This window comes from Podarcis pityusensis, assembly GCF_964106645.2.
Source record: "Podarcis pityusensis genome assembly, chromosome: 14".
In the NCBI taxonomy this organism is placed as follows: domain Eukaryota; kingdom Metazoa; phylum Chordata; class Lepidosauria; order Squamata; family Lacertidae; genus Podarcis; species Podarcis pityusensis.
This window is the reverse complement of record NC_138039.1, coordinates 32,935,936-32,958,641: the sequence shown is the minus strand read 5'-3', so window position 1 is coordinate 32,958,641 and position 22,706 is coordinate 32,935,936. Positions and strand designations below refer to the sequence as shown.

Below are 22,706 nucleotides of genomic sequence, written 5' to 3'. Positions count from 1 at the left end.
CCTCGCTCTGCTTGCCTTGCCCTGCACCGGCAGCAGCAGGCGCAGCCAGACCCCCGCCAGCCAGCCCGCCCGCCCGCCCACCCGGCTTCCTCTCCTTTTTTTGCCCGCGGCAGAAGGCTTCGCTCTCCCCCTTCCGCGACCTCCTCGCCAAGCCGAGCGAGCGCGGGCTCCCTAACCCGTGGATTTTAGTAGGGGCAGAGAGCTGCTAGTGCGAGCGCGCCCCCCGCCCATGTTGCGCCCGGTGCGGCCGGCCCCCCTGGCACCCCCCACGCTACGCCACTGAGGGAAGCTGTCCAAAAATATTGCGGTTTGAGCATCAACTAACTGCATTACTTTCCAGGGATTGTCAAAGCCAAATTGGGCATCATCTGATGTCATCCCAAGAGCCTCTCCGCTGTCTTCTTGGGCCTTCCGCCTGTTATATACAATTCACCAAGGTCACCTTCTCTTCTCCAGTGCTCCTCAACTTGTGGGAAAGGCCTTCAGTCCCGCGTGGTACAGTGCATGCACAAGGTCACGGGTCGCCATGGCAACGAATGCCCTGTCCTCTCCAAGCCTGCAGCCTACCGGCAGTGTCACCAAGAGGCCTGTAACGAGAAGATCAATGTGAACACAATTACCTCACCAAGACTTGGTAAGTATGGCTACATTTGTCACCCTAAAGAAACAAACTCTGAAGCTAGCGACCATTCTCCAACAACTTTGTGTTGATGTGTAGAGTGTCAGAACAGGTATGGCTCGGCAGATTTGCGCAGCAGGGTTTAAAGCACCTCAGAGGATGGGACATTTTGATTGGGAAAACTGCACCCTCCCCTACTGATACTATTCTGATCAATCCCATCTCTGTCCCACCAGCATTACTCTGACTGGAGCCCCCAACCCACCTTAAAAGTGAACAAAAGCAGCAGGAGATTCAATAACGGCTTGTTCTGTAACGTCAAGTTTATTTTAGTTATTTTTTTATTTTACAATATTTATATGCCACTTGATTATAATAAAACCTCAAAGCAGTTTGCAAAAAAGGGGGGAAACAACACTAAAATTATCAGTAAAAAAAAAAATCCCAGTTAAAAACAAATATTTAAAGCATTCAAAAATAATTAAAATCCGCTATAAGCTAAAACCACATTAAAATACTGGGATAGCTTCTACATGTCTGGATAGACTTATTCAGCCACACCAAGTATATTTATATATTTATTTTATTTCACGTGTATATATGTACCACTTGATTGTAATAAAACCTCAAAGCAGTTTACAAAAATAATAAAAGTAGCCTTTTAAAAGCATTTGAAAGTGGCTATTCAGAACCTTCAAAAAAAGATGCCTGCCTGATGTCACTGTTCGGCCTTGATTAAATGCAATTAACATGTCTAGGGGTTCCCCCTTCCCAAACAATGTCCATGGAAGGGTGGGGGAACCAGACTGGAAGCCACAGGCAAGGGGGGGTGAAGGTTCATATCTTTCCTTTCTTCCACTGAAGTCCTGATGAAACACCCCACCCCTGAAATCACTACTACTCCCAGGAGGAAAGCTTTCGTCTAGTTGATCCTCCTGACACATGTGGATTCCCTCTTCTGTGAGAAGGAAACATTTGGCCTTAATTTGGAAAATGTCCACTTCAAATATTTCCCATGTATGATAAGTGGGAGGTCCCTGGGTATACAGTGCTCTGAACAAACATTTTTAAACGTGCCTGCTAATTGTGAGGGCTACAAACTTCTGTTTAAAAAACAAAGCACACACACGTGAAAATGGAGATTCACAGGAAGTCAAGTACTGAAGTAAACACCCACCCTAGTTTGCCAGGTCTTTCATGGTGCTCATGTGTGCATATCAGGAGTGAGGAACCTTTGCCTCTCTAGAAGTTGCTGGACTACAACTCCCATCAGCCCTAGCAAGCATGGCTGATGGCCAGGAGTGATAGGAGAACGTCATTCAGCAACACCTGCAGGGCCAAAGATCTCCCACACCTGCTGTATATTATAAAGCTCTGAGAAGAGATTCAGCCAGGGCACCTCCTGCATCGCTGATCTGTGCCACCACCTTCCTCCCAGATCAGTAAAGTGAGCCTCTATGTTCACCTGGCACCAGTAGGGGTGGTGGAAAGGACTGGTGGAGGAGCAGCTTCAGACTCTCCCAACCTTAGACTCTGTATATTTCATGAGAGCTGTGGCAGCAGCATGGGGCCTGCATGAACACCCTGTGGAACACCCTCCCACCAGATGTCAAAGAGAACAACAACTACCAGGCTTTTAGAAGACATCTGAAGGCAGCCCTGTTTCGGGAAGCTTTTAATGTTTGATGTATTATAGTATTTTAATATTCTTTTGGAAGCCGCCCAGAGTGGCCGGGGAAGCCCAGCCAGATGGGCGGGGTATAAATAATAAATTATTATTATTATGATTATGAAGTGGTTCAAGTTTCCCAGCAGCTATGACTTACTAGGCAGCCTTAGGCAAGCTTCAGGGTGACCAGGTGCGGATGGAGGAGAAATGTGATCCAGTTGGTATTTAAAGGCAAATCTACCTAATTTTCTCTTTCCATAACAAGATGAGAACAGAACGCTCCCATCCTTCAAAATTCACAATTCTCCTAATTTTGCCGTGCACTTCTCCAATCAAGTACTGTACAGTGGTACCTCGGTTTTCGAACATAATCCGGAAGACCGCTTGAGTTCTGAAACGTTTGAAAACTGAAAACTCAATAGCCGACAGCCAGGCCTCAGAATCTTGCACTCAGTGGAAGCCGCGTGGCATGTTCGACTTCCGAAGCATGCTCGAAAACCAAAGCATTTACGGCATTCGAAAACCAAAATGTTCATGAACGGAGACGTTCGAAAACCGAGGTACCCCTGTAATGTGTTCAAAAATGCACATGGCAATGAAAATTATGAAAAAAAATGCATTATATTAGGGAAAGTTGCTTTACAAGAATGTGTACAACGAGGAAAATGCCACAGTAAAATACTGACAAATTTCCATGAGGGTTCTTTTAAAAATAAATAAATAAATCTCAAACAGATGTCAACAACTGAACTTAAGACTGGGACAAATAAGAGATACAGAATGGATCAGCTGTCCCTAGCTATTCCTCTGCATGACTGTTAGCGCTAGTGCATGCAGGGGGCGTCCACGCTCCAGAGCCTTGATCATTCTGGCCTGCCTTCCAAGTTTGTTGTAAAGTTTATTCAGGTGATGTGTTTGAAATTAATTTAACCACACAGGGAAAACACGGCCGATAGTTCAGTCCCCAGTTAAAATGACTTTGGGTAAGAGCAGGGGTCAGCAAACTTTTTCAGCAGAGGGCTGGTCCACTGTCCCTCAGACCTTGTGGGGGGCCAGACTATATTTTGAAAAAAACAATGAACGAATTCTTATGCCCCACAAATAACTCCCAGATGCATTTTAAATAAAAGCACACATTCTACTCATGTAAAAACACGCTGATTCCCAGACCGTCCACGGGCCGGATTTAGAAGGCGATTAGGCCGGATCTGGCCCCTGGGCCTTAGTTTGCCTACCTAAGGGTAAGAGGACTGGGAGGAAATCCTCAAAAACCGCTGCCAGTCAGAATACCAGGCTAGATGAGCTAATTGTCTGGGCTCCAGATAAGGCAGTTTTTATATGTTCATAAACACAGAGTATTGTGGGTTGTGTAAACCTTTCCCTGTGATCCCAGCCCCTTCCCCAGAAAACTTTTTCTATCTTTTTTTTCTCTCTCTTCTTCCCACCCCACATTATATTCTAAAAGCTGCCCTGACCTACAAGTGCACAGGTGACCAGTGGATGGTATACTGTCGCGTGATTCGGGAGAAAAATCTCTGCCAGGACATGAGGTGGTATCAGCGCTGTTGCCAGACCTGCAGAGACTTCTATGCAAGCAAGATGCAACTGAAAAGTTAATGACACCTGCCTTTTGCTCCTTTAGGGTATTACAGCTCCTATGTACTGCTTCATACAAAATGTGTCATTAACTTATGGAACTGCCTGCCACAAGATAGTGGCAATAGCCACTTAGCTTAGATGGCTTTTTTTTCTTTTTCTTTTAAGGATTAGACAAAATTCATGGGGGGGAGGGGATAGGTCTGTCGATAGCTAAACAGCCATGACAGCAAAATGGAAACCCCCCCCCCAAATGCACAGAGGCAGTCTACCTCTGAATGCCAGGTGCTGGTGACCAACAACAGGGGATGGCCATTTCCACCGGGCACCAGCGGCACCTGGCTGGCCACTGTTAAAATGTCAAAAAGCTTGAATAGATGGACCTTGGCCCAGTGCAGCCAGGAAAAGTTGCAAGCTTGAGGGTAAGCTGCCTACCAGATCTTCAGCAAGCCACTCAGACTTGGTGGATTCCAACGCTTACCTAATAGGACTTGAAACTCCTTTTGCAGACCGGATGAACCAAAGCAATCCACGACTGAAAAAGAGAAAGAAAGAAAAATTCGTCTCAAAGCCAATCCTAGAGATTTTTATGATGTTTTGACGTTGCGACTTCCCCCCGCCCCCCAGTAATATATAGATTATTTCCAGCCACTGGATGGCTTGCTACCATTTTCCTTTACTTAAAAAAAAAAAAGGAAAAGATTTGAAAAGTGATTAAATTGACTAAAGTTACATGTACCTCAACAGGGTAAGCCTCTGGCAAATAACTCAGTGTAGATAGAGACATTACTTAATGCTTCAGCCTTTGGCTTCTACGTTCCATTCCCAGCCCGAAAGTGCGGGCGGAGGCCGGGTGGCTTGAAAGCAAGAACCATTAATGAAATGCTTAATTTTTTTTAAAAAAAAGAGGCATTGCTAGAAAAGCTCCTGAAAGCCAAACAGCAGTGGATGAACGCATCTGAAATCTCTGCAGAAAGCTCGCCACAGCTGCTGCCAGCATTCCACTGAGTATAATTTTAAAGGAGTGAAAAGAAGAAGAAAAACGAATCAAGGGCTGACATTCCGCTTCCTCTCTGCCAACATATATTCTCTTTTGCCTTGTTTTGTTTTTTTATTAAGGTGCTTTATTTATCCAGTGTTGCAATACATAAATAGAAGACGACTGTAATGATCCCAGGAGACCCAGTTCAACTCAAAATGCTTCATAACTCTACAGTGGTACATCAAGTTCAATCGTGAAGTTTTCCATCAGACCAGTTTCAGTAGCCCAGCTGAGCTGCATAAAAACATGCCTGGCCCACTGAATCCACCACTGCAGCTGCATAATGAACCTCCACATGTGGCACAGAAATTTCAGTGGAAGGGTCAGCACTAAGGACTGAAAGCAAGTTTTTATGTCTGGCATGGGGAACCTGTGGCTCTCTGGAGGTTGTTGGACTCCAATCTCTATCAGTCTCAGTCATCAGGGCTGGTGGTCAGGGAAGGTAAGAGCTTTAGTCCAGTAACATCTGGAAAACCACAGGTTCCCATTCCTCTGCTGCCTATTATTTTGCAAAGAGTCCGGACATCTGTGCAGTGATCACAGTATTAGAATTGATGTCTTGAATTTCGGGGACAGGGGTTAGCAGGAAGAGGGGTTAAATCTTCTCAGCTCTTTTATTTTGGGAGAGAATCCTTACTTTTCCTGGGCAGAAGGCATATCCCTGTTTCTCTTCTTCCACACCCACACTCCGGTTTGGACATCATTTATCGTTTCCGATCTGGACCAGTGGGGTAGTGCCACAGAGCTGCCCTCCCAACAGCAGCATTGATGTTACAGCTCACCTGGATGGTACAGAGACAGGACAGGGCTGCAGGAAGGACCCAGCACAGCATCACCAGTACAGCCAGTCAGGTTCTCATACTGGGGTGCTGAACCTTGCTGCTGTCCCACCCCACCAGCCCTCACACTGTTCAGATAAGCAGCAGCGACACCACTGCTGGGAGGACAGCTCCACCCCACCACCCCAGCCACTCCTGCATTCAGTGGTGGGAATCTTTTCTCCCTCTCCAAAGAAATAAAATGGAGTAGAAATGTAATTTCTGAGGGTTGCTGTGGAAGACCGATGCAACTCAGACGTTACCTTTCACAGGCTCTATGGCAAGCAGTGCTGAGAGAAGCATTGCCGCTTCCATGGGTGTGCTGATTTAAACATGCTCTGTTAAACAAAGTGCATTCAGGTCAGATGTTTGCATCTCCAGCCACAGTGCTGAAGATTAAGCTGTGAATCTCCACCTCAACACCTTCGCTATGGTGACAAGTAGGTAGCAAATGGGAGGCTCTGCTCCATGAAGCCACTCTGTCCTCTGCAACTCTGTTGACTGGAAGGCCAAGTTCATATTAGGACATTCTGACACCCCTAATACAGAAATGGCCCCGAGTTGAAATCAGAACTCACAAAGATCCCTGGATGTGCAGTCAGACGTGCATTTTGTTTTTGTTTTTTAAAAAAGTTCATCCTATGAAAAGACATTGAAATCAATCTACTACACAAATTGGTTTTTAAAAAAACCCCTCAGGCATGGCAGATGTCGGACAATGAACTGGGTTTTCCAGAGTACGGACCTGGGATCTTATCAAGATGGAAATAAAGATAATGGTGCTCAAAAATTCAGGACCAGCTTCTAACCCTTCTCAAGGCAATGGGAATGTTTGGGTCAAAAGGAGCTTATTCACTCGCTGAGCTCCATTGGTGCTAGCCTGCTTCTGTATTATCAGGTTGTTTGTGGGGCAGGGTTCTGTGGTTCTTTATTCTTTATACATATATTTACAGGCAGGGCTGCAACAATGACTTGGCAGCCATATGCAAAGACACTGTGTAGTCTTGGTGGTGAGCCTAGTACATCCTTCCCCAACTGCCTACCCTCCTGTTGTTTTTGACTACAACTCCCATCAGCTGTGCTCCTATCACTCCCCAGCATCATATGACTGTGCTGACTGGGGCTGATGGAAGTTGTAGTCTAAAACTTCCCCAAGATGGGGAATGCTTACACATTTTGGATTGGATCCATTGCTAGACCTACTCAAGAGTACACCCACTGAAATGAATAGACATGATAACTAACTTAGGCACATTACTTTCAGTGGGCTTCCTCTGAGGTAGGCTAACATTGGCTACAACCCTTTGTTTCTTGTCTAGCTTATGGGAGCTGACCTCAGATCTAATCCAGAGAGTTTGTGTTGGATTGGGACCAATTGGACATTGGCTGATTGATGGTGTACACAAGTCTCATTGGTGAGTGACTGTGGTAGGAACTCGCTAGGAGTTACTTCTGAATAAACATGCTTAGGACTGCACTTTACTGGGAGACTTGGGTTCAAATCCCTCCTCAGCCTGGAATCTCACTTGGTGGTCTTGGGGAAGTCAACCTAAACAGGGTTGTTGTGAGGTTACAATAAAACAACCTGACTTCCACTACTCTGTGAGCTTCCGAGACGAGGAATAGGTAATAAAGGTAATATATTCCACCACCCCACAAAAAATAAAAATAAAAATTTGCCCAACTTTCTCTGGAATTTATCAGATTTCTGTACAGTGTAGCTACTAATTATCCAATCCAGTTTATCTTGTTGAATTCACTTGGTGTTTGTAGTAGTGCCTTTCGCCTGTGTTATGTCTTTATAGTGTTCCTTATTCTCCTCCTCAAAATCAATCATAGAAAGACCTTCAGACTGCATTTCAGGCCTCTTTGCTGGTGTCTCCTAGATGTTATGGCTACATCTAGGAAACTGTTCATGAACAAACCAAACCAACATACTAAGGCCTGGTCAGATGCTTCTAGTAAAATGATCATCCCATCCTCGTTCTGCTTCTGCTCTGTGAGATCAGGCCCATCCCAGGCTGATAGCCTGCCTGTACCCTACAGAGTGCCAGTGCTGTGCCAGGGTTCCTTTCAGACCCCAACCCAGCAGTTCTGTGCTGTGAAAAAGTCTTGTTTGGGGTGGAGTGGGTAGCAGGCCGGCCTTTGTGCTAGGAGGACTGGCAGAGAAGCTTCAACACATTTCCATCACTTTGGCACTGGTCTGAATAGCCAGACCTCATCAGCTAGTTCACAGCATCATGGCTTAGGCTGCAATCAAAAGAGCCATGATCCTGCATGCTGAAGGTATCTTTTGCCTTGCACTATGAAATGCCAGCCTTGCAGATACAGAGACTGGGTTGTATGACTGAGAATTAGTTTAGATGGCTTTTTTTTTTAAAGGGTGTAGACAAATCCATGGGAGCTAGGGCCTAATTGGCGCTAGCAACAATTGCTAATGGAGCCTCTGTACACAGAAGCAGTGTACCTCTAAATATTTTGTGCTAGGGATAAACAACATGGAAAGGGTAGCCCCTTCAAGGCACAGATGGTGTGCCTTCTTGGAGGATCACTGGAAACAGAACGCTAGGCTAGGTCTTCCTTTGACCCAACATGCCACTCTTACACTTATGCTGTATAGCAGGGATGGAGGACTTGTGGTTTTCCCAGTGCAGTTGGACTCTGTAATTTCCACCAGTCCCAGCCCAGCATGCCTAACAGGCAGGAAAGATGAGCAATTGAGTCTAGCACCATCTAGAGTGCCACGGGCATGGAAGCCAACTCCTAGTGGTTGAGGCCCCTTCAGTCCCCTCCAATAAAATATTAGAGGGGCTTAGTTGAAGAGCATTGCTGTTCAAATGGTTTGTGTGTGCTGTGTCATGTGATAGATTATGCAGGGTGAGGCTTACCTGCCCCCCCAGTATTTTATTCAAGTTGGCACCCCTGGCCATGGGTTCCCACCATCCCTGCTGTACAGTGAATTAAGTGCTTGAAATTGAGGGCAGTTTCCAAAACGGTTGCTGAGATGGTGCAAGGGTTTGTTCAAATAAAATTTGGTTTTGAAAAAGTCTGGCGGGCCATTGCAAGATCTGAAGCAAGGCTGAAGTTCACAACATTTTCTTTTTCACCTTCCGTCTTCTAAACCAGTCCTATTGCCCATCTCCCCATTAAACGCACAGATCTTTTGTCATGTCATTGTGTTTTTCCTTGCACAACAATCTTCCATCAGTGCAGCAAGTATGCCAGTAAGTGACTTTAATCCTACACTGGATGCAACCTGCTTTCGTGTTGTTGTTTTTTAATTTACCAAGCTTTCTTAGGAAAAGGAAAACCCAGATTAAATGGGGAATACAGGCTGCCATTTTGACGCCAGCGATGTTGTGTGTACACTGCAATTAACATGGGTGCATGAGGAGCATCAATGCCACATCAAGCACCCGCAGCCAGAATATACAGTGGCTGTGGCTTCTTCATCTGTACTTACTGTGTAGTAAGTAACCTGTTGGTTTCAGTGTAGCTACAGCAACGCCTTTGGTTTGCTCCCTTTGAGCCCAAGCCCTCTTGGATTACAAGGGTAGGAATCCCATTGTCTAAAATCCATTTTCTATGTGCTGCTTTTAAGTACTGTACATTTGTAATTGCACAAGTTGTCACATACAGAGTGTAGATTCTCACTATCATATGGTGCTATCTTTTTGTCTTTTGTCTATATGATTTTTTAAAACAAACAAACACCTTTGCAGTTGGATACTGATATTTTATTCTAATGCAAGGTAATAATACCGTGTTACGTTTTTCAATACCAAGTGCAAAAATGTGTGTGTGTATATAGATATAGATATATTTCCCAGTAATTAATTTCCATATGAACTGTAGCCATTGGTAATATTTCTAATTCCTTGCCCCACCCTACTCTGGTGCTGTAAACAAATAATAATAATAATAATAATTCCAGTAAAGCATAATGCAACAAATTGTAAATTAAAAGAGATCATTCCAATTTGGGGATTTTTTTTAAAGGTTCAACGTGTATAAGATAATAACAGCAGCAATAACAACAATAATAAATGTATTTTTTCCATAATAATTGCAAGTCTTGCTTTTACCTGTATCGTGCAGACCTGAGTTGCTTCTGGATAGCTTGCTCTGTTGGCACCATGATCCTAAACTCATACTTGCTTTCTCTTGTGCAGAGCGAGTCAGTTCAACTGCATTTCCAGCAGGCCAAAATTGTATTTAGCAGTGGCCTCATGGGCAGCCACAATTAAGGCTGCAGAATCCATAACCCACACAAGCCAATGGAACATGATGTGTTATGTGTCATCATTGGCAGCATCTGAAAAAGCATGGACTAAATGGCCCTTTGACTGCTGCAGCCCCACCGGAATATCAGGAAATGAAATCACTTCCTCTGGGTCCTAGCCCCTCTCTACAGTCATACCTCATGTTGCGTCCGCTTCAGGTTGTCTCGCGGCAACCTGGAAGTAGCGGAACAAGTTACTTCTGGGTTTTGACGCTCGTGCATGCACAGAAGCACTAAATCGCGGCACGTGCAGACGCGGCGCTTCTGGATGCGAACGCTTCGAGTTGCGGACGTGCCTCCAGGACGGATTACACCCGCAACTTGAGGTTCCACTGTAATTGTTATGATGGGGCTCAATTTGCCCAGGGAGTCAGTTGCCAACTGCCCCACAGACTCAAGCCAGTGTGCTCTGCACATTAGTGGTTAGAGCATCTGCTTTGCATGCAGAAGGTCTCAGGTTCAATCCCTGGCATCTCCAAGTAGGGCTGGGAGAGACCCTCTGCATGAAATGCTGGAGAGCCTCTGCCAGTCAGCATAGACAATACAGAGCTGGAGGGACTATTGGCCTGGCTTGTTTTAGGTAGCTCCCTGTACTTTTATTGAGGCAGGAAAACACAGTGAAGAATGTTAGTGCTGGCACAGCTGCAAGGCCCTTGTAACAGCCAGAGCTGGACCGAAAGTGGGGCATGGGGAGTGGCAACACCCTGAACAATATTACTGCTCAGGCCAAGAGAGACTGGAGACGACTCTTCTCCCACAAACCCAATGCTGCAATCAAACCGTATGTACTCAAAACTTTAGTTACCAACTGAGCATCAAGTGTCAACACTCGGAGACAAAACAGACCACTGGAGAGGCTACGTGGGAACAGGGTAAAAGGTAAAGGGACCCCTGACTATTAGGTCCAGTCGTGGCCGACTCTGGGGTTGCGGCGCTCATCTCGCTTTATTGGCCAAGGGAGCCGGCGTACAGCTTCCGGGTCATGTGGCCAGCAGGACTAAGCCACTTCTGGCGAACCAGAGCAGCACACGGAAACACTGTTTACCTTCCCACCGGAGCAGTACCTATTTATCTACTTGCACTTTGAGGTGCTTTCGAACTGCTAGGTTGGCAGGAGCAGGGACCGAGCAATGGGAGCTCACCCCGTTGCAGGGATTCGAACCACCGACCTTCTGATCGACAAGCCCTAGGCTCTGTGGTTTAACCCACAGCACCAGGGAACAGGGTACAAGTGCCAAATCAGCCCATCAAAGGCAGCCCTAGAAGCTTAGCTGGCTATAAGCTCCACGGTACATTGACAAACTTCACTGCTGGAGAACTACTGCTTTGCTCTTGGAGGTAGCAGCAGCCAGAGACCATCAGTGGAAGAAGTGAGCTGTTCATCTGGCCTTCCACCACAACTGCTAGAATTCTTCCTCCTCTTGAGGAAGCCACCCTTTTTGCACCTTTGGTTGGCAAAGGGAAGCCTGCCCCAGTGCCCCATCTCACCTACACAAAATAGTCTGAGCATATTGCACCAATCCTAGCCTGACTGCACTGGCTGCCAGTTAGTTTCCAGGCTCAATTCAAAGTGCTAGTTTCAACCTATAAATCCTTAAACGGATCAGGACTGCAATATCTCAAGGAACTCCTCTCTCCATATGAACTTTCCCAGACCCTGCCATCTTCATCTGAGGGCCTTTTTCATAAGCTCCCTCCATGAGAGTTCCAGAGGGTGGCAACATGAGAACCTCTTCTGTGGTGGCTCCCCCTTTGTGGAATGCTTTCCCCAGGAAGGCTTGCCTGGCCCCTTCATTTCATATCCTTAGGTGCCAGGCAAAAATGTTTCTCGATAACCAGGGCTTTGGCTGACTAAACATTCTATGACCTTTTCAATATGTTTGTGGGAGGAGGGACTATTGATTTGTTTATGGTTTTTGAATTATGCATCATTTTGTATTTTTATGTTGTGAACCGCCCTGTGATCTTTGGATGAAGAGCGGTATACAAATTTTAATAGTAATAATAATAAGAATAACAACCATTCCTCAGTCCAATGCTGCCTTCCCAGCACAAGAAGGCTTCCTGTTCTTGGAGGTATCCGAGGTACTAACTGAGGCAGCCTCCCATCGAGGCTATAAAACAGCAGCAAAACACAACAGGCCTTGTCCAAAGGTCGCTCTCTATTAACACATCATTAGCCTTGGAAGAGTCCATCATGCGCAGGAGCCAGATGAGATTGTAATTGTTGAACTCCCTAAACAACAGAAGGCCTGTGGGGGCTCCCTAGGAAGCCAAGAGGCATTGCATTAAGGTGGGAGGGTGAGAATTAATGCTGTAATAGGTTTGGCTGGAGGCATTGGAGACTTCTGCCAATAAACGCCCTCCTGTAATTTTGAGCTGCATCTACAGTGGGTCTGGCAGGTACAACCAGCATAGGATCGGATGATTTCCAAGGGACAAGAGCCCCGTGCTTCCAGCTCCCTTTGGAACAGTCTTCTATTGAGTTCATCAGGGACAGGCAAAACCAGACCATTACAGTGCTTCAAAAAACAGTGCCTGAATAAGAATCCAAGGGCGGCTCGGGTTTTTTGTTTTTTGTTTTACTTTTTAGAGCATAGCAATCGTTCCCCAGTCATCGGAGTCCACCTGTTCCCTCCACTCTCTCTCAAGTCTTCAAAGAAGCTGACGGCTTTACCAGTCTCTTGAGAGTTTACCAGCAAGCCAGTCTGACTGTTTGTACATTAAGAGGTTTTCTCTGGATGGGAATTCCTTTCCAGCAATCCAGATAATGGAACACCTTCTCATTTCAATCCCCAGAAATGCAGCTGAGCATTACCAGCCTCCTTAAAAACAAAACAAAAACCCTTAAGTCTAAAGCTCTTTAGAACCGCTCCCTTGGGTAGATGAATCAATCAAGGTTTTTTTACCTGAAGACAAAAATGTACACAAAATCTGTGGGGCTGGCAAAAAAAAAATAAAAAAAAATAAAAAAAAGATGCTGGCATTTTAGTTTTGAGAGTGTGATCCAAAACCACAAGTTCCCCTTGTGGCCAACAAGTCAAACAACCCACTGGGGGAAGAGCTGTGGCTTGGTGATAGACCACCTGCTTTGCCAGTAGTAAGTCCCAGGTTCAATCCCTGCCATCTCCAGGTTGGGCTGGGAGACACTCTCTGCCCGAAACCCTGCAGAGTAGTTGCCAGTCAGGGTAGACCAGGGGTGGAGAACCTCCAGGCTGGAGGCTAATCTTGGCCCATCAGTGAATCTAGTTTGGTCCACAAAGCCATTATCCTCAAAGCATGCCCATCTGCCCTGATGAGGTCTGGGAGACCAGGATTTAATCCTGTGTTGGCTGTGTGCCATGTTCTAAGCAGAGAACCGTGTTGTGTAGTCAAGGCAATCCCTGCTCATCGACTGATGAGTGGAGATTAAATCACTTCTCAAAAGCGCTGTTTAAAACAGTTCATGCGTTTCTCCTGAGAGGGGGCAAGAGAAGTGTACAAGCTGCTTCAAACAGCACTTTTGAGAAGTGATGTAAAGCACTCCCCACACTCCCATTTCAACTGAGATGTTGAGTGCAGGGGCTGCCTTAAGGCGCTTCGCAAAAGCACTGTTTGAAGCACCCCCGCTTCATTTAAAGGAGAAGGGGGCGGCTGCTTCAAATAGCACTTTTAATATTAGACAAGCACCATCTCTGTTGTCTTTTTGGCACCTACCACAGACCTTCCTCTTTCACTAAGCCTTTTGAAGGTTGTATCTGTAGTGGAATTGTCTTTAGATGTTTTTATTGTTTTATCTTTTGTGTGTTTAATGCCCTGGATTATTTGGAGAGGAAGGAGTAAGAGGGGTATAAGTTTAACTGATCGACTGACAACAACAGCAACAACATTATTATTAAAAGCCAATGACTTCAGTAGAGATCCTGTAAAAAGGTCTGTTACCCATAGACAGTTAAGTCAGAAACAAGAAATCTAGTAGCTAGACAACCTACATTAATACTGGGTCCTAACCTTTGCCAGACAAATTTACTTGGAGGAGACTTTCCAGTTTTCTTTAGAAGGCATTTGTTATGCAGGCAGCAAAGCTGGAGTGCGAGCTGTCACTTGGCCCAGCTCCGCCTGCATTTTCTTGAGCCACGCACATGTCTATATCATGGGACTCCAGGAATTTCCTCCAGCTCTCAGATGGAGAGTGGAAGCTGCTGGCGGGACAGAAGCACTCTGTCCAACAGACTTGCTCCATGACCTAAAAAAATGCACAGGTGGTTAACAAAACTTCAGCCATTTCTCTCTCGCTCGCTTGCTGTTTTACAGCCTGCAAATTCATTTGCTTCCCCACACGTTTCTCCTTGGCAAAAACGCATAAGGTGCATCCAAGACAAGTCTACTTTCTTTTCCATGAATAATTGCAGTCACCAGTTGCACCAGCAGTAATTATTCAACTTTGAGGGTAATTAATACATGCTGTGCCTTGCAAAGCTGCCTTATACTCAGTCAAGACCATTGCTCCAACCAGCCTAACCCAGTGCTGATGAACAGCAGCTCTCTGGTGACCCGAGCAGAGATTTCCCTCAGCTCTGCTGTTAGAAATCCTTTTGTTGAGATGCCAGAGCCGCCTCATTCCTCTTTTTATCTAGCAGCGACATATCACAGCAAATTTCCCAAATGCTCTTGGGTCCTCTGAAGTCTCCTTCTGGAAGTGCCCACTGCAGCTTCCCTCCAAACTTCAGGCTCTGTAATCTGACTGCAATGCCATACTTCTCTCAGAAGAGAAGTCGGGGGACGGAGGGAGGGAGGGAAAACCAGTTGCATCTCAAAAACCAGTTGCATGACTACTTCCCCATTCCTTGATTTTAATATGGACAATACATCACTGCCCGTTAGCTACACTTCTTTGAACAGAGACAAGCATACTTATGAGATAACTTGCATTTGGTCACATGGCAACCATCCTAATCTCTCATTTTGCGATGTTTGGTCTCAAATAATCAAATTATTATTGACAGTATAACTGAAGGTTCCAACAAAACAGGACTAATGATATGTGCACACACATGTAGGTTTATTTATCATCACCTCCCACATTTTTAATGCTTTATTGTTAATTATTTTATTTCCTGCTTGTTACATCTCTTCCCTGCTTCTCTGTAGAACAGGTTCAGGGAACCTTTAGCCCTCCAGATGTTGCTGAACTACAATTCCCATCAGCCCTGATCATTGGCCATACTTGCTGAGGTTCATACTTGCTGTAGTTCAGCAACACCTGGATGGCCAAAAGTTCCCCATACCCAGTGGTGTGCTGGCAGGAGACTAGGCTAGTCTCCTAAATGTTCCCCATAAATTAGAGTATTAAAATATTAAATCCTGGTGCCTCCTTCCCAAAGCCTAGGAATCATCTGCCTGGCTTAGGGATGGAGGCGCAATACTTCAGCAAGGTCCAAGAGCCACCTTCCCAAAGTCCACCAGATTTGGGAAGGAGGCAAAAGGGCTCTAGCATCCTGTCCAGCTTAGGGAGGCATGATGCTCTCACACACAATGTCAGGATAACATTGTTTCCTGCTTGGCAGGGGGTTGGACTCGATGGCCCTTGTGGTCTCTTTCAACTCTATGATTGGGGACACACATGATGTCCCCAACATCACCCTTGCAAGCTGGCGTCTCTGCCAATAACTGTACCCCTAAGAAAAAATTCACTGCATGCCACTGCCCTACCCATACCCTATCCGGAACATAGATCTAAGGCAGGCTACAGATCAGCAAAACTAACATCACTAAACTATCATAAAATAGCATTGCAGAACTGAGGTTGGGCTAAATTATTCCCAGGATCACTACCAACCATATGATTCAGTAGTTGTAAGACTGGGGTTTGGAGAAGAAGATGCCTGCTAAAATGGTCAGACCCATTTCTTTTGCTAAGCCAACAACCTTACGTAGGCAAATCTACTACACACACCCTTTTGTTACAAAAACAAGGGGCAATTTGTTGCCAAAGAAATAGAGAGTGCTTCGAGGCAGGCAGCTCCTTCAGTCATTCCTTTTCCTGCGTAAGCTGCGTGTGGAATTGCTGTTGACTTTCCACAGCCTAACCTGGTGATGCTGGGGACTGAGCATGGGGATTCTATGCATGCAAATCATGCGCTCTACTGCCACAAGTTTCGAGTTTGGGCCCTGAGGGGGATTTGGAGATGGCGAGGTCAGGGAAATCAGCCAGGAGGCTGGCACCACCGCTTCCAGCATATGCTGCCTCAGACTTCTTAGAACCCTATTTTGGCATTTAATGGTATATGAAGTTGTAAAATAAATAAACAAACCCACCTAATGGTAGGGCCAGCCCCAAGGACAGGCTTTGTGGCACACAAAGCTCTTGACTTCCAAAATCTTGTCCCTTCGCAGCCTTCTTCAGCGAATGGTAGAACCACCTCTGCCAACACTCCCATTTGGGGTGAGGATTAGGTATTTCCTGGCCTCAGACTCTGTCTGAGCACCACACAGGCATCTTTTCTTGTGGCCCCTAATTACACAGATCCAGCCTGACCCTATTTCGTCTCCTCAGCAGACGCTGTACCAACTTATGACCAGAATATATAGCGGAAAACAGGGCTTATTACATTCACAAGGAGCTTGTGAGGAGACATTTTGTTATAATCTATGGCAACAGCATCACCTGCTGACTAATTGTTAAATTGCTCCTTCAACATTTTCATCCTGAGGGAAAATTTGCACCTTGCTTGAGGGAAATTTTCCCTTGAGATAAAGGACACTTGTCAAAAAGAAAATAAAGGATACTTATCAAGTTATATACACATCACAAACATGGAAGTGAACTGGAATCACAACCAATACTTTGCCAAACTTTATGCCTTAAATAACGTGTTAGCAAATAAGGCAAATAACTATTGTACCCAGAAGCATTAAAGAACCTTTTAATGAGGGTGAAAGAGGAGAGCGCAAAATACGGTCTGAAGCTCAACATCAAAAAAACGAAGATCATGGCTACTGGGCCCATCACCTCCTGGCAAATAGAAGGGGAAGAAATGGAGGCAGTGAGAGATTTTACTTTCTTGGGCTCCATGATCACTGCAGATGGTGACAGCAGTCACGAAATTAAGAGACGCCTGCTCCTTGGGAGAAAGGCGATGGCAAACCTAGACAGCATCTTAAAAAGCAGAGACATCACCTTGCCAACAAAGGTCCGTATAGTTAAAGCCATGGTTTTCCCAGTAGTGATGTATGGAAGTGAGAGCTGGACCATAAAGAAGGCTGATCGCCGAAGAATTGATGCTTTTGAATTATGGTGCTGGAGGAGACTCTTGAGAGTCCCATGGACTGCAAGAAGATCAAACACATCCATTCTTAAGGAAATCAGCCCTGAGTGGTCACTGGAAGGACAGATCATGAAGCTGAGGCTTCAATACTTTGGCCACCTCATGAGAAGAGAAGACTCCCTGGAAAAGACCCTGATGTTGGGAAAGATGGAGGACACAAGGAGAAGGGCACGACAGAGGACGAGATGGCTGGACAGTGTTCTCGAAGCTACAAACATGAGTCTGACCAAACTGCGGGAGGCAGTGGAAGACAGGAGTGCCTGGCGTGCTCTGGTCCATGGGGTCACGAAGAATCGGACACAACTAAACGACTAAACAACCCAGAAGCACTGAGTGGGATGAGATGTAAAAATTCCAGAATTTTGAAGCCATGGGGGAAGTGTTTGTATTTCCCCCTCCTATTCTGTTCTCAAGGGGGCGATTTTAAAAATGCAACCCTTACTTCCTTATCAAGCCTAAACTTATCTTTCTGTTTTAACAACATGAAATGCATCATATCTAAGTTAGTTGTTAATAATAACAACAACCAAATATTAAATGTAAACATTTAATATTTGGTTGTTGTTGTTATTATTATTATTAATTAAATTTGTATACTGCCCTTCATCCACAGATTTCAGGGTTGTTCGTAACATAAAAATACAGAATAAAACCACAAGGTGCACAATAAAAACAAGAACAAAAATAAACGAAACAAGAAACTCCACTTAAAATGACATAGAGTCTATGTCATAGGCTGTCAATCAGCTAAAGGCCTGGTTGAAGAGGAACATTTTCGCCTGGTGTCTAAAAGTGTACAATGAAGGCGACAGCTGAACCTCCCTGAGGAGAGCATTTCCACAAACAGGGAGCCACTGCAGAAAAGGCCCGTTCTTCATGGAGGAGGCACCCAAAGAAGGGCCTCAGGTGATGATTGCAGAGTCCGTGTCCTTGACGGGTCAGCAAGCAGGACGTGTGAGCAGCAGTGCACTTGTGATACCCATCTAATGGCATTCCTCCAGCAATGGAAGTAGAACATAGCCCCCGTTGGCTAGTAGTCATTCATAGCCTCATCTGCCATGAATCTTGCACTTCAACTCCCAGCAACACCCAGAGGGCCTCAGGCTCTCCATTCCATTCCTGACCTCAAGATTACTATCCATCCTTTAATATGAGTGCTGTAGAATATCCAACTATATATAAAGAAATACAAGGAAGAGGACATGGGTAGGGTGTATCTGGTTTGCTTGCACAAGGCCCCAAGTCCAATCCCTGGCATCAGGTAGGGCTGGGAAAGACCTCTGTTGATAGCCAATGTGGTGACCTCCAGATGCTGTTGGACTGCAATTTCCATCAGCCCTGATCATTTGGTTATGGTATCTCGGACTGATGGGAGTTGTAGTCCAATGACATCTGGAGGCTTCCACCACATTGGCTACCCCTGGTGTAGACAATGCTAACTTGGTATAAGGAAACTTCATACGTTCTTCTAAATGCAGCAAGAGATGGCAAGCCTGTTGTCCTTCACTAAAGCTAACCTGTTGTCCCATTAGACCAGTGTTTCCCAAATGTGGGCCTCCAGCTGTTTTTGGAATACAACTCCCACCATCCCTAGCTAGCAAGGGATGATGGGAATTGTAGTCCAAAAGCAGCTGGAGACCCAAGTTTGGGAAACACAGCATTAGACAAAGCAAAATATTAAAAATTGCAAAAAAAAAAACACACACATACGCTAAGTGCCAGAGGTTACCAGCACAAAAGGATTATAAAAAGACCTCCCTTTCACTGGCCACCTTTGAGTTCTGAAAATGCCTTGACTCTTTGCCATTGATCTCGTTAAGAGGGATTCCCACATGGCCAACTATGATGAAAAAGACAACCTGCCATCTCACTAGGCTCCGCTTTTTATTAATCCCAGATTAGGAATCACGTCGAAGGTAATAATCGCTCAAACAATTTATGGGTTGCAATATCTAATTGTGCAAGTACTGGACAAAGCTTTCAAGTTGGATGCCAATTTGAACAGCTGCAGCCTGAGCCTTGGCTAGAGAACACCCAAGTGTTTTTAGAATGATATATGCAAAACAAAGGGAAGTCCAGTCTAGGACTCTGGAGAATTATCATTATAGCAGTTATATATAAGGAGGCAGGACAAATCTGACTCAGTTTGGATTTAAAGGCAAGCCCACTTAATTTGTACTTTCCAGAATAATACACGAACCAAAATGCAGCCATCCTTCAAAATTCACACTTCAAATTTTGCAAGGCAGTTCTTTAGTCAAGTAAAGTGTGCAAAAAATAATTTACCAGGGTAAAGTGTGCATACAAGTGAAAACAGCATACAAAAATGCATTATACAATGGGAAATTGTTTTGTGAATATTACGCAAAATTGCACACAAGAATGTGTATATTAGGAGAAATTTGCACTAAAATGCTGGTGCCTTTTCCATGTGGACTTAAAAAGCAATAGCAGCAAAGTGATGTGGAAATGTGGAGAACTGAATTAAATATTGGAAAAGTGAGAAACAAAGAGAAACAGAGATTGACAGATTTGTCTACCTTTCACATAGAGTTATCCTGCTTCATCCTCATGACAATTATGTTTTTGTTTGTTTTAAATACTGATAAACTGCTAAACGTTTAGAAGTATAATAGAATATCATACAACAAAGCAGGTAATATAAGGTTCCAAAAAATGGAGACAAGTTTCTATCACTGAATAGACTTGCTCATCTAGTAAGGCCTGAGTAATTTTTTTAAGGTGTTAGAATAGGATGAAAACTATGCCTGTCTAATTTTGAGGGAAGATGTGCTCCACAGTGCATCTGCACTAAAGGTTTAGTCTGAAAAGTCACATATCGTATTGTATTGTATTTTTGTCAAGTTGTTTTGAGACTTTTTATTGTAAAAAGCAACTGATGAAATGAAATCTAATGAAAATAATAATAATAATAATAATAATAATAATAATAATAATAAATAAAAAATTAAAAAAAACTTGGGTCCCAAAACAAACTGAGTCCCAAGTTTGTTTAATTAAGAGTCATGCCTGCTTTGGCCCAAAATCACACACATGTGATAACACATGTGAGGCTGTCAGTAGTTTTGTCACATACAAACATTCTCCATCCAAGGAACATCTTATTAAAACTCTGTGAAAGAAAGAAAGAAAGAAAGAAAGAAAGAAAGAAAGAAAGAAAGAAAGAGCCAAGGTAAACAGACAGGCGCCAAATTTACATACCTCGCTCAAATCAGCTTCTCCCCAGGCAGTGATGTTGCAATAGCTGGAATTAATTCACTGAGGAGGAACACACATATCCCCTGTGTAGAAGGTTAGATTGCAAGGTCTTTGAGGCAAAGATCTTTCAACTTGCACGTTTAAGCGCCTTGCCCATGAATGTTGCTCTATTTAAAAAAAGAAAGATTTCAAGAGACGAAAGACAGGAAAGCCTATTTAATCCTTTGCCAACCTGGTGTCATCCAGATGTTTTGGATTACAACTCCCATTAGCCCCAGACAGCACGCAGACCCAGTTGGGATCCAGAACATCTGGAGGGCACTGGGTTGGCAAAGGCTGGTCTAATGCATGCCATATTGTTTGATCCAGACCAAAGCCATGGGTGATGCACAATCAGTTCCAAAACAACAGGGTGTTGTTCTCCAGCTCTGTGTCTGAAGTCTGCTGCTAAAACCTGAATTGTTCTTTTGATCAGCAAAAGACTCCTAATAGCCTGGCCAATTGCATGGTCCAACAATGGCAGAGGCCAAGGAGAACCCAGCTGTACCAAGCCAAGGGCCCATTAGACCAGCACTCCATTCTCACAGTGGCCAAGCAGATGTCTCTTCAGAAGCTCACCAGCAGAACCAGGGGCTCCCAGAGGGTTTATGGGGCCTGGGGCTTGGAGTTCCCCTACAAGAACTCAAGAATGTGTGTACAAAGGGAGGTATGTGAAAATTATTGCTTGCATGGATTGCGTGCGAGAAGCAGAAATCTCACACGCAGCTCTTGGAAAAAGGAGAGCCATTCCCTGGCTAGAGCTGGCACAGTTTATACCAGAGACAAGCTGGAAGAACATAGTAAACGTGTACAGTGGTACCTCTGGTTACATACTTAATTCATTCTGGAAGTCCATTCTTAACCTGAAATTATTCTTAACCTGAAGCACCACTTTAGCTAATGGGGCCTCCCCTGCTGCCGCGCGTTTTCTGTTCTCATCCTGAAGCAAAGTTCTTAACCCGAGGTACTATTTCTGGGTTAGCGGAGTCTGTACTGTATCAAACATATGCCACAAAATAGAAAGCAAGGAACAAAATTAAGTTGGAAACATTTTCTGTGTCTAGGTGCATGCAACAGGAATTGCAGGTCTAAGCAAAGTCCTCCTTGTCTTCATTGATGCAAAGTTATCCTGACTTGAGAGCCAGTGCAGTGTAGTGGTTAGAGTGCTGGCCTACGACCTAGGAGCTCTGGGTTCAAATCCCCAGCCTTCCACCAGCAATATGGAAAGAATGATACTGGGCTATTTTACAGTCTTGTTGCAAATTTACTAAGCTGATTTTAGGCCTAGGGCTTGGAAAGACCCTGGGGGTTCAGACCTGCGTGACCTCGTCCAGTCGCTGTCCCCCAGCCTTACCTACCCCGCAGGGTTGTTGTGAGGCTAAAACGAGGAAGGGGAGGAAAAACAAGGGCATCCCCTTGAACTCTTTGGAGGAGGTAAAGGTAAAGGGATCCCTTACCGACTCTGGGGTTGCAGCGCTCATCTCGCTTTACAGGCCAAGGAAGCCGGCATTTGTTCACAGACAGTTTTTCCGGGTTGTGTGGCCAGCATGACTAAGCATGGCGAAACCAGATCAGCGCACAGAAACGGCGTTTACCTTCCCGCCAGAGTGGTACCTATTTATCTACTTGCACTTTGACGTGCTTTCGAACTGCTAGGTTGGCAGGAGCAGGGACCAAGCAACGGGAGCTCACCCCATCGCGGGGATTCGAACCGCCAACCTTCTCATCAGCAAGTCCTAGGCTCTGTGGTTTAACCCACAGCACCACCCATGTCCCATCTTTGGAGGAGAGGGTGGTATAAAAATGCAGTAAATAAACAAGGCTGCATCCCCTGTTCCTAGGAATCTGGCTGCAACAATTACTTCATATTCTTGACAGCAATTATGAAGCGGCCTTCATACGAGGCCCCAGCAAGCTCAGCCCCCTACTACTGCTGCTAGAGAACTGCCTTTCCCCACACCTTCCAATATCTATGGGGAGCAAAGAAAGAAGGGGGTTAAAAAACAGAGCTGCTGTTCCTTTAAGGCCAACGCGCGCTTCCCTCCTCCGCCTCCTGAGGCATGTTCCTGCGCTGACCTCTCCGCCGAACTTGACTTCAAGGAACTGCTCTACGCC

General features: G+C 45.1%; 1 protein-coding gene and 1 long non-coding RNA gene across 5 annotated transcripts in view; one reads left to right on the top strand and one right to left on the bottom strand.

Moving 5' to 3' along the window:
* ADAMTS17 (ADAM metallopeptidase with thrombospondin type 1 motif 17) overlaps positions 1-10,118 on the top strand; it is a 174,729-nt gene extending 164,611 nt beyond the window's left edge. For 2 of the 3 annotated variants that reach the window (XM_080980306.1, XM_080980307.1), the window contains 2 exons: positions 457-634; positions 3,754-8,118. In XM_080980306.1, coding sequence (XP_080836432.1) covers positions 457-634; positions 3,754-3,905 — 330 coding nt within the window. In that variant the 3' untranslated portion in view covers positions 3,906-8,118. Of the gene's footprint in view, positions 1-456; positions 635-3,753; positions 8,119-8,519 lie in introns of those variants that run through there. The other variant, XR_013979206.1, reaches the window with a different exon arrangement.
* On the bottom strand, positions 453-22,654 carry LOC308462747. 2 transcript variants are annotated; one of them, XR_013979303.1, is made up of 5 exons: positions 22,454-22,654; positions 20,556-20,719; positions 10,165-10,201; positions 4,366-4,419; positions 453-587 (listed from the first exon to the last, which is right to left on the bottom strand). It is a non-coding gene; the product is annotated as an uncharacterized lncRNA (long non-coding RNA). The 2 variants fall into 2 exon arrangements; XR_013979304.1 differs by lacking the exon at positions 10,165-10,201.
* Between the last annotated feature and the right edge of the window lie 52 nt (positions 22,655-22,706).